This window comes from Sturnus vulgaris, chromosome 3, assembly GCF_052056855.1.
Source record: "Sturnus vulgaris isolate bStuVul1 chromosome 3, bStuVul1.hap1, whole genome shotgun sequence".
Classification (NCBI taxonomy): domain Eukaryota; kingdom Metazoa; phylum Chordata; class Aves; order Passeriformes; family Sturnidae; genus Sturnus; species Sturnus vulgaris.
Window position 1 is genome coordinate 54,698,413 of NC_142245.1, and position 16,395 is coordinate 54,714,807.

At 39.6% G+C, this 16,395-nt stretch overlaps 1 protein-coding gene across 2 annotated transcripts in view; it reads right to left on the reverse strand.

Annotated features, from left to right (window-relative positions):
* The window catches only part of SYNJ2 (synaptojanin 2), a 65,173-nt gene that overhangs the window by 16,586 nt on the left and 32,192 nt on the right, over positions 1–16,395 (reverse strand). For both annotated transcript variants that reach the window (XM_014892743.2, XM_014892744.2), the window contains 10 exons: positions 15,009–15,105; positions 11,876–12,048; positions 11,385–11,466; positions 11,008–11,157; positions 10,747–10,912; positions 8,726–8,917; positions 6,535–6,619; positions 5,072–5,212; positions 1,980–2,172; positions 162–320 (listed from right to left, as the gene is read on the reverse strand). In XM_014892743.2, the coding sequence (XP_014748229.2) occupies positions 162–320; positions 1,980–2,172; positions 5,072–5,212; positions 6,535–6,619; positions 8,726–8,917; positions 10,747–10,912; positions 11,008–11,157; positions 11,385–11,466; positions 11,876–12,048; positions 15,009–15,105 (1,438 nt within the window). The remainder of the gene's footprint in view (positions 1–161; positions 321–1,979; positions 2,173–5,071; positions 5,213–6,534; positions 6,620–8,725; positions 8,918–10,746; positions 10,913–11,007; positions 11,158–11,384; positions 11,467–11,875; positions 12,049–15,008; positions 15,106–16,395) is intronic.

Genomic DNA, 16,395 nt, shown 5'->3' on the forward strand with positions numbered 1-16,395 from the left:
GTATCAACTTCCTGGCAAACAATGTTCTGATTTTTAAATCAATTGCAGCATTCAAGTGCTACAAACAAGCATCTGAAAACATAACTTCTTCATTCTCTCAAGGAACAAGAAAGATGCAGCCAACATGCAGTTATTAAAGAAAATGAGACACACTGCCTTACTTTTCCACTGGATTTTTGCTGCTGTAGTTGATCAAATTCCATAAGTGTCTTCCAATCTTGACGTTTGAGAAAATAAAAGACTTCTTCATATGTTAGATCAATGCGATAGTTAAAATCACCACACCAGAAGACATAGTCATGGGAGAACATGTTCTGCCCCTAGTTTTGAGGTACAAAATAATGTTAATGTTAAATCACATTAATGAAAACACCTTTAAAATGCACTGAAATGTAGCACTCAGTCTCTATGAATTACTAAATACTGGACCTACTTGTCAGAATTTATTTGTCAAAATTAATTTTGTGCTAAAATAGAATGGTTCCTTCAATGTCTTTGGCACCCCACTGAGCTGCATTTTGTAAACAAGAATGTCAGACTCTGACCCCTCTTTCCTGCAGGTATGTCTAAGCTGGAATCTAGCTTTATATTCCCAGTTTATCTGTCATGAATATTCAGAATGTATGTTTGTTTCCCTAACACATTTCACATGCATATATTTGCATATTCTAAATATAATACCAAATGTGCTTCTGGTACCAAGGCAAATTTAGCAACAAGCTCCTGAGTAAGAACAAGCTCCAAATTCGATCTTATGTGCACGTCACAGCTGTGTATAGGTATTGAAATCAACGTCAATGAAAATTCACTCCAGTTCTAAATTTAGCATCCTATCTTCTAACCAATCTTTTTTTTTTTTTTTTTTTTTCTTCCCATTTCAGCTATAAACCTCTAAACTCCAGAGATTAATAAGGGAAACATTCCAGACTGTGGCAGTCACAGCACTAGAGGGCACTCTTTATATGCATTATACACACAAGGTACCTTTAGCTGTTTTAAGTGTAAAGGACATCAAACAGTTAACGAGGTATTAGAAGGAAAAACTACCATAAGCACAACTTTATGGCCATTTGGAACAGATCTTCTTTGCAGGACGTCCAGTCTGTCAGTATTAGCTCCTACATAAACCAACTGATTGATATGCTGCATGTGCCAAGCCTCTAAACCTTACAAACAACAGGAAGGTAACATTTTATGCTTTGCAACATAAACGCCATTTTTTGCTGAAATACACAAACTAGTCCAATCCCTTCCTGGCTTAGGGCCATTCCAGAGGGGTCCAAGAAAGAAGGTATTGTGAAAATTAAAGCAATCAACATTAAGGGAAGCAAAGGAGTCCTGCTACCAAATCCCATGGGTTATCTACTGGCCTGAGGAGACAAGTTGGAATTAAAACACTAGGGTGCTTGATTTGACACAATTTAGGGGAAAACTTATTAATGCAGATCACTAATGCCTACTTGCCATGCTCTGAGAGAAGCCAGCAGTTCCTGGAGAGTGACATATTCATGAGGACAAAACGAAGGGAATAGAGGGTACCATGTCAGTGCCCAAGAACTGATCTATCATACCCAAACAGAAGCAGCCAAGGCACTGCTGCACTGAATGACATGGATGGTCTTTCAGGAATTCTCACTAACTGGAGCCAGCAAGAGCAATCAATATCATGCTCTCCATTTCTAACACCAGTCATCTAGACCTTAACTGCACAAAGCCAAGGACTTTTCAAGCACTGAAGTAACTCTGTTTTTTGAAAGGATTATCACTTTAGTAAAGCAAGTGCTATATTGGCGGTATCTAGTCTTCTGTGAAACATGCTTTCCTGTTTTTTATTTATTTATTTGCTAACATTTTCTTTCATGGTACTGAGATGCCTTCTTTGATGACCTGTCATCAAAGGCAGCCTGAGACCAGCTTTCGTTATATAAAGACACCACCTTTATCTCCAGTGTTTTTAGCACACATACATCTACACTTACCATTGGGAAGCTGAGTTTCTGTGTGATTTCTTTATAATCTTCATTCCTCTCTTTCACCTGTGTCTGCCCAGCAGTCAAGTGACTACATATAAAGCAGAAACTGGTACTATAGAACTGAAAACGAATGCTCACTGCCCCTTTATTACCAGCTTTTCCTCCCATTCCTGTCTTCACGGTGTCTATTGCTACATCCCTGCATTAAAAAAAAAAAAAAAAAAAAAAAAAAAAAAAAAAAAAAGAGAGAACAGAGTAAAGGGCTTCAGGGACAAACATTCAATTAACTTTGAAGGCAACATAAAGGGAAAAGCCAGTTTACAGTGCCATGTCTTCTCTATTCTAGAAAGCTTGCTGTTTTTAGGTACATCTTTTAGTTTATTGATGTTCATGTACTTACGTTTCGAATTAAGTATAATACAATAGTATAGAAATGAAACTATTCAAAAATATTTTTCTCCTTTTCTTGTCCCGTCCAAATAGACCAGCAAGACCTTATTTCTGAAATAATGGGAATTTCTATAGAATATACTTTTCAAGTTTACCTCTACCATGATCCTTAAAATGTTGACAATAACTAAATTTACTACTATACTTCCTTTTACTTTTGAACATATGGGAATCTGCTTTCCAGACAGTTAACAATTTACTAATCATATGTGTTGAAAACCAACTTCACAGTTCATGATGGATTTTCCATTTTATTAGAGAGCAACAGATCATAACCCATAATTCATTAAATCAGATGCGATAAAATCAGAGATTATTGGATACAACTATTTATATGTAACTTCTCAAATGAGTTCTGTACTGATGACAAATTGCTTAAGGTCTCCATGTTGCTAATTACTTAGTATTTCAATGTGATGATTAGCACACAGTTCACTACAGAAAGATAACTTGATAAAGCAGACCACCTGCTCTCAGGGTAATTTCTCCCAAACAGCCAGACTACTCCAAGAACAAAGCATGGCTGTCTGATCAGATAAGTAAATGATGAGATCATTGTTGCAGCCAACCCCAGCACCATGCATGTCTTTCCCAGTGAGAAAATTTTACTTTCCAGAGAAAACGTCAAGCAGAGCTGACCAGAATATTACTGACTTTAAGAAGGGATATGCAGAAAACTGTTGTCTTATTTGAGTTATTCTCAGAAGTTCGTAATCTAAATGATGCAAGATGCTACAAGGTCTCCTTTCCCCACCCCCTTCATTTTCTTCTCTTCTTCCCCCATCTTTTGTACCTTCTTTGTCTCTCTTTAATTTCCTATTTTTCCTGACAGCAGGACACCATCAGAAGACACCCTCAGGAAGGCAAAGGAGGAACTTCGAAGTTTTCTATGAAACAATGGGTTTTAAGCACTCCTATAGAAGCACTTCACTCTTTTCACTCTAAAGCTCTCCCTTTCTGCTGCCTGCTTACCCATCTCCTGACTGGTATTCAACTGGTTATTCAAAGGTTATGCTGAGATAACCCACTGTAAATTCAACTGCCTGTATTTCATCAATTCTTTCACTGATGTATAAGCCAGCTATTGTCTCATTATTTTTTATTCTCTATCTTCTGTCTAAATCTCTTCAACCTCTGTAAGCACAGAAGTATTTTTTTTTTGCACTTCTGCTAATTTTTCCTTCCTTTTTCTAGACACGGAAAAAAATATGCAAGCACACAGGTTAGGTGTGATTATGCTCACATAGCAGTACATTTGCATTAAATGATGAAACTTGGTCACTAAAATCAAACCCTTCCCCTTTTTCTCTAGTGATTCAACAAAGGACTATATCCAATTTCTGGCAGTTCAACAACTGCAGCAGAACCACTGTGCTATTCTGCTTCTGATTTCCATTTAAACCATTAATTTGCTACTAGATTACTGAATTTTTTTGTAAGCCAGGTGAAAAGTCAAAAACTGAGAGAAACACTTCTCCTCTGGACTGCTTCACAGCAGCAAAAAAAGTAATTATTTAAAATAATTTTGAAGAAAGATGACCAGAAATCAGCAAAGCAAGACCATCAGGGTTACCTGGATTGCATTGCTATGTCTGGCCTACAGCACTTGATGCTGTACAAGCTCTATTCTGAGGTCTTCAATAGATATGAGATCACAGAGAAGAAAGAGGCAGCTTTTGATATTTTAATCACAAAATGCAGTGGCCAATCAGTGCCCTAATAGGGGGTAGAGGAGTGTTTGGATCTCAGGGCTTTAAGGTTAGACAGATGCCCAAAGATAGTTTTGGCTAATTATTCACTTCCTAACCATTTACATTTAGCCTGCATAATTCTTTTACACTTAGCCTGCACAATTCTTGCCCACAGCAAAGGCATTTTAATGCAAGTATCTCCATGGGTTGGTAATCTAGGGGGAGCTTGGTCACTCTCCAGGGACAGCTGAGCTAGTAAGCAGAGGATACACAGCTCTTCACCCTCCTGACTGGGCACACAGTTCTGGTTCTCATGACATCTGGGAAAGACAAACACTTCATAGGTTCTCTTACCTCTCAATTTTATAACACGTCAAGGGGCAAAATAAGGTCTTTTTCCCCCATTCTTTTCAGGTCTAGAACTACCCCTGTTTCCACAAGAAAACAGTATGGACAGGGCTGGACCTGCCCTTCAGGCAGAGGGAGGCACTTGCCTTCATTCGGTGCATCAAACACTTGGATTTACTAGCCCAGGTCATTCCTTTCCCAGAAAGATAGCACCCAAACAAGGTGCTCCACCCTGACTGCACACCTGGAGCATGCCTGGCTTTTCAGCTAACTGGAGGAAGACACTGAGGCTGCCTGGCCTTTGTGTTACCCAGAGAGATGGACTCGCCTGTTGTTGTCTGGAAGTATGCCTCTTCTCCTTGCTGATCAGGTTTGCATGACTCTCACCAAGATGAGCAACCCCCGTCATGTTCTCTGGCCACACTCCAACACCAGATGTTACTGAAGACACAGGCTGAGTTTTGGGGTTTTTTCTGTTTGTTTGGTTTGGGGGTTTTGTTGGTTTTGTTAGGTTAGTTTCATTTTGGGGTGGTTTTATTGGTTTTGATTCAGTTTGGTGGGTTTTTTGGGTGGGTTTTTTTTTTGTTTGGTTTGGCTTTTTTTTTTTACCTGATGAAGGGGACGTGATATGGTCGTACAAAGATGAAAAGACAAACACCAACAAGCTGTGCTGATGTCAGCTGAATGTAGCGATGAGTCCTGGAAATAGCTTTTTGAAGCTGCTCTCCCCACATTTTTCTATTTGTTGTACTGGAACAAACATAAAATCATTTAATGGAATCAAAAGAAACCACATACAGTCAATAAAATGAACAGATTAACTGTGCCTTAGGTTTACAGACATCCCATTAGGCTTGAAGTGAACTGAAGTAGAACTTGAAGTGCTGTAGAATGCATGGCAGAGACTGATAATATCTCCTTGTAAGCATCCTAGAGTTATCAGGGTCAGTGAGCCCAGGCACAGCACACAAGTGCAGTTATCCTACTTTCTGGATGTGTGAGGGATTTTGTTTACTATGCTTAGAAACATCCATACTCACATGACATTGGATACACCCATTCACTGGGGATAACTGGAAGCTGATTACAGCAATCATAACCGTAAAAACAAATTCCCATATCAATCTCATGACTTGTAGGATTTCCTATGCTCACAGTGGAGAGATCTTCTTTGGATGCTTTTACTGGAAGGTGACTGGCTGCTCACAGCTGTTGGCTGTTCTTACCTAAGGTTTGTGAATAGCTGCATATACCTTCACTTCAGTGAATTTCTTTTCTCCAAAATCTTTTTTTTTCTCCAAAATCTTTTTTTTTTTCTCCAAAGTCAACATATCCAAGCAGATATACCGCCAGCCCAGCAGCCACACTAAGCACTGATGTAACTTCTCATTCCCAAAACAGACAACTAAGTGGCCAGCCTGATGAATCAGCATTAGAAATATGATCTTCAGGGTTCCACCTCCATTCAGATTCACAGGGACCAGTAAACACAACAGCCTACTGCACATGCTGATATGCCAACCTTAGGCTTTGCATTTAACTTCTTCTCTAGCCATAATTTTCACAAATAAAATTAGCCACACAGACATTTTTAGACAATTTTAGAATTCCCACATGAGTGGCAATTAGGTTTGTATTAATTAAGCACATTTTTCCAACATCAGACGAGGCTTTAAGGACAAGTGTTAAATCCATCTCAACCATCAGGATTCTCCTCTGCCAACGTAAAGACTTAAGAGACTTAGCAAACAGTGTATTCTACTGCACAGAAGTTCACAGAGAAAGAGCACTTTCAACACCATCCCAGTGACATTTGTTAACAGGAAACATATTTTCAGCTGTGGTTGCAAGCAATAGATTTGGAAGGGAGTACTGGATACAAGTGACCATAAAAATGAACATGGCCAGTTCCTTTGGGGAAGATTATATTCTTTTTGTTGCGGTTTTGTTTGGTTGGCTGGTTTGGTTTGTTTACAGTTGTGGGTATTTTTCTGGTTGGTTTGTTTTTTAGGTTGGTTGATTAAAGGTTTTTGTTGTTGGTTTTGTTTGTGTGGTGTTTTTTTTTTACATACCTGGCATTCACAATATTCCCTGCACTTAACTCAACCATCTCTTCAAATCCCACTGCAAATATGTCAGGAGGGCAGTTATCATCATCTGTTGGCAGGAAGGAAAAGTCATACCAGAATTACTATTTTGTTGTTTCTTCTAATGACTTGTATTCTAATTTCTGTCAGAGATCCTTCCTGTAGTTGTATCTTGTGTATCCCCTGCCAAGCTATACATATTCATAGCTTCTTTAATCTAATCTCATAAAACATCCCCTGCAGTTCCTCTGAAATTTTTTCCTGCTTTTCTCCCACCAGTTGGTCTCCATCTCTTCTTGCAGGAAGCAGTTCAGAATAGAACATTATATTGTAGCAGTGTTAAGATCTCTCTTCCCCCACCCCACTCATCACTAAAGCCACAACATCTCACTACTGACCATCTCTTACCCGCTTGTCATTTTACCCAACATGCTCGTCCTTTCTGACACAGACTCCTGTGTAACTGAACTTAATTGTCCACACACCAGTATGTCACCTCCATCTCAATGCCTTTAGTAAATTCATCTAGTTTAAGGACGCTTTTGAAGTTTCTTCTTGCCTTCTTTCTTCCAAGTCCTTCTTAGATAGATCACCCTAGAGCACATTAACCTGCACCCCCCCTTCCCCAACTCTGTGGATATTACTCTGGGGAAACACCAAAGATCAGATGCTCTCATAAAATAGTGAGAAGCAAATCTGTTGATCCATTAGTTCTGTCCACTGCCTAAAGAGTTATTTTTTAAAAGTATCATATGACCATAGTGACAGTAATTTAACTCAACATGAAGATATAAATATAGACAAACAGAAACAAATATAATCATAGGAACATAAATCAGATCTGACTCAGAAATCACAAATAAAAAGTAAAATATGCAGCAACTTTGTGCAGACACAAGGGTGAAACTAGCATGACAGCTAGCCTCCTTTACTAGCTTAACGAGACAGGCACTGTCACATGTATTTACCATTAATAATTTTGGACATCTGTCTTTGAACACCTGCCCATTTGTGCAGGCACTGCACTGACATTAACATGGATACAGACATTTGCATGGTCGCACCTTAGCCCTGCCCATTCACATAACTCAGGTTTCTTCTAGAAGCTGCTCAGACCTACCATGTCACAGCTGCCTGTTAAATGTAGCCCTGCTCCTCTGGTTCTCTCAGGGGACAGTCTCATAAGGCTAATACATTACAGGCTCTCAACAAATCTTGGTATTATGGGCACAGTCATGTGCTAACATCTGATTTGTTTCTGAAATAGACTAGACTGGACTAATCCCTTACCTAGGCTGCTCAGAATACAGTGGTCTGCACCTAATCACATATCACCCAGGAACTAAGGGTTCAAATGAGACAACTTTTATAAGGGAACCAAGGATTTGAGGAACGTATTCCTGAGCTACAAGGTTAAGTACAGGACTGTGCCTGTGATGCCTGTAGGAAACTAAATGTTCCACTCTAACAACAAAAACATAGGGTTTGCTGTAGTTTTGCAACCACTCAATTTTTAAATGACAGAATGTTCCCTTTTCATTTACCTTCATAAAAAAATCTCTAAATCAATTACAATACCCGACCTTGTTCCATAAATAAGAAATACAGCAGCCAATTTCATCAAGCCACAAGCATAAGAGTTTTCCATACTGCTAAAGAAAGGAAATATCACCTTCAACAAAGTAAATCTTTTTGTCTGATAGTAACATTTCCAGACAAGCTCGTAGTCCAGATTGTATAGGTATGTTTAGCTCCAGATGAGAGACCAAGAAGATGCTCTGATGGCACCTAAGAATGTAGCTGCCGCTCCCGATAAAAGAACAAAGAACAGAGATATGGAAGAAGAAAATGACATGCAGGGTGCAGAATAGGCAGATACATACACGATGGCATGAAAGAGAACTCTGAATTCTGACCTGCTGAAAATTTGAAACAGTCACATGGACTGTTTTAGGGTGTTCAAAGAACTCTGACTGTCAGGAGCTCTTCACACACCATTCCACTTCTGCAGGGCAGCAGCAAAAGCATGGAGGAACTGAACACACACCTAAGAACTGACAGAAGATGCCCTCCAAAATGTACTGCCTTTGAAAGGCTGGTCAAATCTTGTGTCCTGACTCATGTCTCTAGAGATGGCAGCAAATAGTGCTTACACATTTTGACTGTGAAATCTTACCTTGAAATTCTGAAACCCCTGAGAGCTTGGGGGAATCCAGCAGCCAGTCTGTCAGCTCACTGGTACCAAGGATGTTGCTTCGAAACTGCTTTCCCCCATTCACATTCCAGGTCCCCGTAGCAACACGAACACGTTTGGAGCTTGTGAATTCAAACTGACGCTCTGACATGGCCTTCAAAATACTTGGAGTTACTGACAGAAGAGGGGAGAGAGAAAGATGGTGTGTAAAAGAATATGCTGTAAAAGGACAGAAACCATCTACACTGCAGCAGCACAGTCACCCTGAAATAATAACAATACCCTAAGCAGCAACAATACAAAAGGCAGGGAATATCTCCTATGGCAATGGCAATAGCTACAAGGTAACGAGTTGATATCAGCAATTTCTCTTCCAGAAACCAGGCATCCTTTGAAAGCCTGGGAATGGCTGGTCACTCATTTTCAGCTTACATTTTTTGTACTTCAAGTAATAAGCAAAAAATTCTTTTATCTCCCAAAATCTTTTCAGTTTAGTCTGCAGCACTGTCATGGTTTAACCTCATTGGGCAATGAGTAGTGCTTAGCAGTGCTTATCCCAGCTCCTTGCTCACTCCCTGCCCCCACAGCAAAATGCGGGAGAGAATCGCAAGAGTAAAAGTGAGAAAACTCATGGATTGAGATAAAGACAGTTTAATGGGACAGTAAGAGAAAAAAAAAAGGATACTAGAACTAGAATATACAAAAAAAGTGTGACACAGTGCCCAGCCAGTTCCAAAGCAGCAGCCCTCAGTCAGCTTTCCCTCCCCAGTTTATATACCAAGTATGGCATCATTTACTATGGAATATTCCTTTGGCCATTTGGAGTCAAATGTCTTGGCTGCATCCCCTCCCAGCTTCTTGTAGCCCTCTAGCCTTCTGAATTGGAGAGTGTGAGAAGCTGTAAAGTCCTTGACTTAGTATAAACACCATACAGCAATAACTAAAACCCTCAGTGTGTTACCAGTCTGCTGTGGTTTAAATTTAGCTGGCAACCAGTACAACACACAAGCACTCGTTCATTCATTAGTCTCATATTAAATCCAAAACACGACATCATACCACACATTAGGAAGCCAATGAACTCTATTCCTGAAACCAGGACAAGCAATCAAATATGTCAGAAGTTACAACTTAAACTGAAGCCCTTAGAAGTTTAGAATGTGGAAGGAAAGATGGAAAGCAGCACAACCTCACATCAGTACAAATCTAGCACTGCCATGGCTCTCTAGCCTGGTAAGAACTCCTCAAAAAAAAACCTGCTATATTCACTAATTTTTTCTGAGTATAGAAAATTAGCAGTGCACTCTTGCTGTCTCAGCAAATGAACCAGAGTTAATCTTTAACTACCCGACTTGCATTGGCGGTCAGGCATAGAGAAGCGATCTATATTTTCCTTGAGGTTGACATCAGGGAACAAGCCCAGGACTGAAGTGGTGCTGAATGGTTCTCTGGAGTAAACTAACCACCCAATACTCACTGGGTGAAATGGTCCTATATTTTGCATGTAAATGTCTTCTCAGAGAGAGCTGAGTTTATTCTAGATGGGTGCAAACAAATGTGTCTATGCTGCAGACTATTAGGAGCCTGGAATAAAGCAGGAAATGAACTAAAATAACAGAGATGTGTCTTTAAAGATCCAAATGGCTAAAAGCATGTGCACGACTAAGGAGATAAAAAGGCTGAGCTCAAGAGACGTCCTCAAGGCAAACTCAGATAGGATAGACTGGGAATATAGCCCTAAAATCCTTCCCTCTGGTCCAACTCTAAACTGTCAGAGAATATCACTATCAAAGAGCAGGAAAACACACTCAAAAGTTCAAAACAAAATATGAGAAATAAGCACAAGAGTTGTGCTATGGTCAGTTGAAAGTAGTGCTTTAAACAACAGATCTGTGCAAAAGCCACTTATTTATTGATTTTTTTTAAGGGTACAGTTGCTTATATCTGACAGCTAAAAGCAGATGCAAGAGCAAAGGGAAGGGAAGGGTTTAGATTGGCTTTACCCAGCAGTGCAGTCTGGTCCATGAGCATCTTGCCTTTGTCTGCATATTCCTCACGGTAGAAGTCACCCATGAGCAGCAACTCGATGGCTTCCTGCTTTACTGTATCAAAGAAATTTGACTGGATGGTACGAGACACAGAGCGGGCACCATCCTTGAGCTTCCCAACCTACAGCAGACAGGAATTACGAATGCAAGTGGCACTGAAGCATAAATAGGACATCTTTCTTTACTTGTAAATAGAGTTTTGCCATTTTTCTTTACCTTGTTCTTCCCCTCAACAGCACGATTACCACTAAATACTCTGCTTAGATTTTGACCATTGAGAGTCCACATCTCCTTGTAGGATTCCACAAAGCGTTCAATTATAGGTTTAGAGTTCAAACCAAGGCTCTCTAATTGAGCAAACAGTATCTGGATTAGGTGCAGAAGGAGAAAAAAACACAAAAAAGAAACCAACATAGTTTTAAAATGTGTTTTTGCTTTTTGTCCTCAGTATTCCAGCCAGCACCATTCTGTATCATAGAGCAGGCAGGACAGACCCATGTAATTGAGACTTACAGCCTCTTTCCTGTATTTCCCATGAAACAGCCAATGTATATACTACAGGTATCCCACAGAAAGTCCTCTGACAAACTCACCTCCTGTGCAACGAAGGACTGTACACTATTAGAACGATCCAGGCAGTCCAAACAATTCATTCGAAAAGTACCTGTCTGCAGACTTTGGTAACCAAACACAAGAGAAGGGAGGAGAAAATGGTATGTTTTAAAATAACATCTAATCATGAGTTGATTGAACATGATCATCAAATGTTCAGCCTGAATATACCCACCCACGTTTTGACAGTGCAAGCACACTGTGCACAATATATTCCATTAACACATCTAATTACTTGAATACATCTGCAAAACTATATTAGCAAATCCATGCACTAGTAAATTTGCAGATTTGAAACTATGGAGATGCAATTAAGCCAAATCATTGATTTAGCACCAAGACTACACTTTGTCTCCAAATTTTATTTCAAGATGGTCAACTTATGGTCATGATCCAAACGCAGCAAGAGAGCTGGAAAGACCAGGACAAGTAGTGCCCAGCTACACTGGAACAGAGGGGCAGAGACACTCACCGTGGACTTACATGCTCGCCCTTTGCGAAGATTCCAAAGTCTTCCCAGTGCAACTTCAGCTGAGGCCTCAGCAAATTTTCCAGTTTCTCAGTTTTCCCACCTTTTGCAAATTGGTGGTAGTCAAAGTTTATCATGGGACTGTCTTCCGCATGGGAAGAGGCCCATAGCAGTTTCTGTTTAGATAAGGGAATGAAGGAAAACAAATCCTGCTCAAGCCACAGGATTGATACCAGCATGCTTTTATCATTGATATACCTTGACTGTTAATCACACAGTTTGTAGGGAATTTTGAAAGCCCACACATGAAAAAAGCAACTGAAGTTCCCTGTTTGTTTTCTTCACAGAAGTAAACCTCACTGTTAGAATCCAATTTTCCTGCAGGGCAACTCCAACTGTAGCTGCAAAGTATACATCAGAATTGTGCCTTGGCTGGTGGCAGCCCTGCAGCAATGGGCTGCTGCTACCTCTATGCATGAGGGTGGACAGCACCAGCAATGATCTAGGCAGGCTCAGAGGATGGAAGTAAGTAAGCAATTACAGCCTGGGAAACGTACTATAAAGCATTTGTGGTAAACTGCAGAAGTGAAAGAAGAGGCACAAATAGCCTCACTATTTCATCTCCAATTTCAATGACCTCACACGCATTTCCGTAATCACCACAAATTTCATTAAGGTATCCACAACAGATGCAACAGTAATACATCCTGTTCTCCACAAGAAGGGCAGCGAACCATTACATTAACTCAAACTATGCAAGCCTTTGTCTATTCTCTTCCCTCCTGCACATTCTCACCCCAAGAGATGGATGCTTTTCTCCACTTACATTGTGGCACACACTGGACAAAACAAATATGATATTACATTAAAAGTGTACATGTAGCAGTTACACCACCATAATTGTATTGGGTAAGCCATTAAGCCTTTCCTACAGAAAGAAATTTAAAGGCAGTGCTTGGAAAGAGACCTGTAAAATGTATTTCATTAGACTGTTACTGTTGACACCCCAATCTGCCCTGACAGATGCTGGCACTAGTAATGCACTTGAGGATGGCATTTACCCACTGCTGCAGTGTAAATTATTGTCAGAGTATTTGCAACTCTACACCACAGCCCGGCTTTTACTGTAAACATAATTACATCTGTTATAGGGAATGCTTATGGAAGGAACAGCATTTCCTAGGAACAGTATTGATTTTTGGTCTGGTCTGATTCAGGTAATGGATAATGAATGGTAAATGAATGGTAACCGTGACATTCTGATCAAGAGAGCCCAGCAGCAGTAATTACAAGAATAATTTTAACCAATGCTGATAAGAATTACTAAGGTTGAAGCAAGAGTGGAGAGAAGAGAAAGAAAGAAAGAAAAGCAAAAAAAAAGATGGAGAAACTAATGACAGGAGCCAAGTTAGCTACTGTAATCACACTCCTATGAATTACTTTGTTTTTAATTCAAGCTCTTTGAAATAATCAAAGTAAAATTGATTCTATATTCTTTCCTAATATCAATTTCTTTAAACACAAAGGTAAAGAAAGGATCAAGGAGTCATTCTGAATGAATACAAAACTTCAGTTTTCAGTGATATCAGTCTAAATATTCTTTGAGCTTACAGGGCATTTTTAGAGTTTATTGATTTTTAAAAAAAGCAAAAATGTAACAATTTAAACAAAATAAATTCTTTATTCTAGAGATGACCAGTTTCTGACTTAATGTTGCATGATATTGGCTAGAACATGATCTGCAAGAATGTGAGTTTGAGAAAATATCAGTATCAGTATCAAATTAGCAACAAACATCATATTTTTATCCATGTAAGTTATTTCAGCATTTCAGAATTGGTTATCTTTTACCTTTAAATTTCAGTGGATTTACAAAACAAACTAGAAAAAATATTTTAAAGAGAGGGAAATCAAAAGATTATAGAGGCTTAGCTGTGTCACGCAGAAATTCAGTAAGAAGCTGAAAACAGTAACCAGGACCAGACTTCACTCCTGTACCTTCCTCACTGCCTTGCAAATTTTAGTCATTAATCACTTTCTTTGGCCACATTCTACACAAGAGGAGACTTTCACTTCATCATTTTCTGCTGGGGAAGTAGATAGTCCTTCCCAGCTCTTTTGCAGGAGGAGGAAATGGTCACACAGAAAAACTGACAAAAAACTCCACACTCCCTGTAAGTTTACTATTGCAACAGAGGCAAAGAAATCAGACACTGCTATTTAACCACAATTTTTATTTTGCTTAGTTTCACGTAGTAAATGCTTCAGCTAGAACTGCTGGTATCGTTCTTTACCAGTGATAAATACATGGCATTTAATACAGGTGTGTACTTAAATCATCCTATCGTTAGTTTTAGGAACATGATCTCTGAAGTATCTATGTCAATTTGCTAAAGCAACAGGTACTAAAGGAGGCAGACTTCCATTAGCCTCCAGCCAGGTTCAGGCAGCTATTGCACTGCTGCAAATCCCACTCGGTGACAATCTGTGGCTTTAAATTCACACTAGTTTTAAAAAGAATACCACACTAGAAAGCAGCACAGCTTTAGTTCTACAATGCTTGACATCTTTCCTTTCAGATATTAGTTGTACCTGGGGACACTTATGGGCCAGGAAAATCTCTCTCCGTATACCAAACTATCATCTGGTGCTCAGGCAGCCAATTCCCGACACAATCAGTGCTAGATAGCTATTTCCCATTCCTATCAGAGCCAGACAGCTTAGTGATGCTAAGTCACCATGCTCAGTGATGGAGGATCAGGACCCGGCCCCTAGGCAGCTCTGGTAATCCCAGGGGGCCCCTGACTGCATAGGTGGCTACGTACAATGTCAAAGCTGGCTATGATTCACTTTTGCAAATGTGAACTATCCTGAGGAGTATTCAGGCAATTTCTTTTAAAGTTTGGTTAAAGAGAATGTACATAAATGTATGAAGAAGTAAGCAGAAAGAAAGTGCTGGAAACTAAGCCAAGAAACAAAGAAACACTATTCTCAGTATGTAACATATGGTAAAGAGTTAACATAATCTCTTTAGAAATACTATTCATCACCTCCTGGGCCAGAAGGAAAACAGAAGAACATGGAGGCTCAAGGGAAATCAGAAAATTATTTTAAAAATTAAAATTATTGCTTTTACCTTAAAAGCTCTGTTGAGCACCTCCTCTCCTCCTCTGCTTCCCAACAGGTTAACGATCACTTGTTTTCCATACTGCTCTTTCAGAAGCATCATATGCCTACAGCAAAAGTAACCATAATAGGTACTAAACAAAACTAAGTTATGTTGCCTATTGCAATTTTCAAAACACAAAGTAGAGATCACTGGTTGTTTCATCCAGCAGAATGTCTTAGCCATACCACCTACGGACATCTTTCTCAGTTTTCCTTGCAATCAATTATTATAGTAAAAATGGTGAAAGTACGCAATTAATGGATACAGTATTCTGTATTGAACTTAAAGAAAGAAGTTTCTTAGGAAATAGACCCCAAATCTTTTATGTCACTGTTAGCTTTGACATTGCCCTTTACACTTCTACCTTTTGGCTGTTAGCCTGGGAACCACACGGGAAAGATAAGAAGAGAGGAAAATGTACTACACTTTAACAGGAATTGCCTGGCATCTTGCAGAGCTGAGACTACTAAGAGGCAGCAGCAGCAATGAGGCCTACAACTCCAGTGTCAAGGCCAGAGAGGTCCAAACACATGTCACAGGTGACAGGGTTCAAATATCTCTGAGCTACTGCAACATGGAGATATTCACTCTGAACTCAAATCAAGCAGGAAGATGAGTAATCATAAGAACTGTTGCACTGGATCGGAACAAAGGTCCTTTTAGCCAAGTTGGCCGGCTCAGATTCTGCAGGAAAAGCACAAAATAGGACAAGTGGGCTGGATTTTTTGGTCTATGTCACAAAAATCTCAGTCTGACATTTAGAGACTCTCAAGAGCTTTTAGCCAGATGCCGAAACACCCATTCTCCCCTCAATACATCTTTTTCAAGTTGGCATGCATGGTCTGCAGAAGCTATGCCGGCTCATCAAGAAAGAATTAGATCTTAAAGTTGATTTCCATCATGTACAGAAAATACTGTAGTAGTACTGAAGAGGAAGCTGGATAGAAATAGACAAGAAAAATAAACACTCACAGAAAGGAGACACGCTGCAAAATAGTGTGTAATGGCAAGTGTGAGAAAATACATCTTCTGGCATTACTCTTTAAATCCTTTAACCAGAAATAAGTTACACAGAAAACCACGGAAGAGGAGAAAAGAAAGAAGTCATCAGCACTGCCTTCAGGAAACACAGCTAAATACGTTTTCTGGTGCATTCTTGATTCTGCAACCAGTTCTCTATATGCCAACTCGTCCCATATAGCTGTACCTCTCTGATCCCAGCATCAAGTTCCTACCTCTGTGCCAGTGTGGCTTCCATACAACAAAACTACTGAAGATCAAATCACTTGCTTGAATACTGTAAGCAAAGCTCCCTCTGGATTTCTCAGGGAGACAGAGGATGAAAAAATATCTA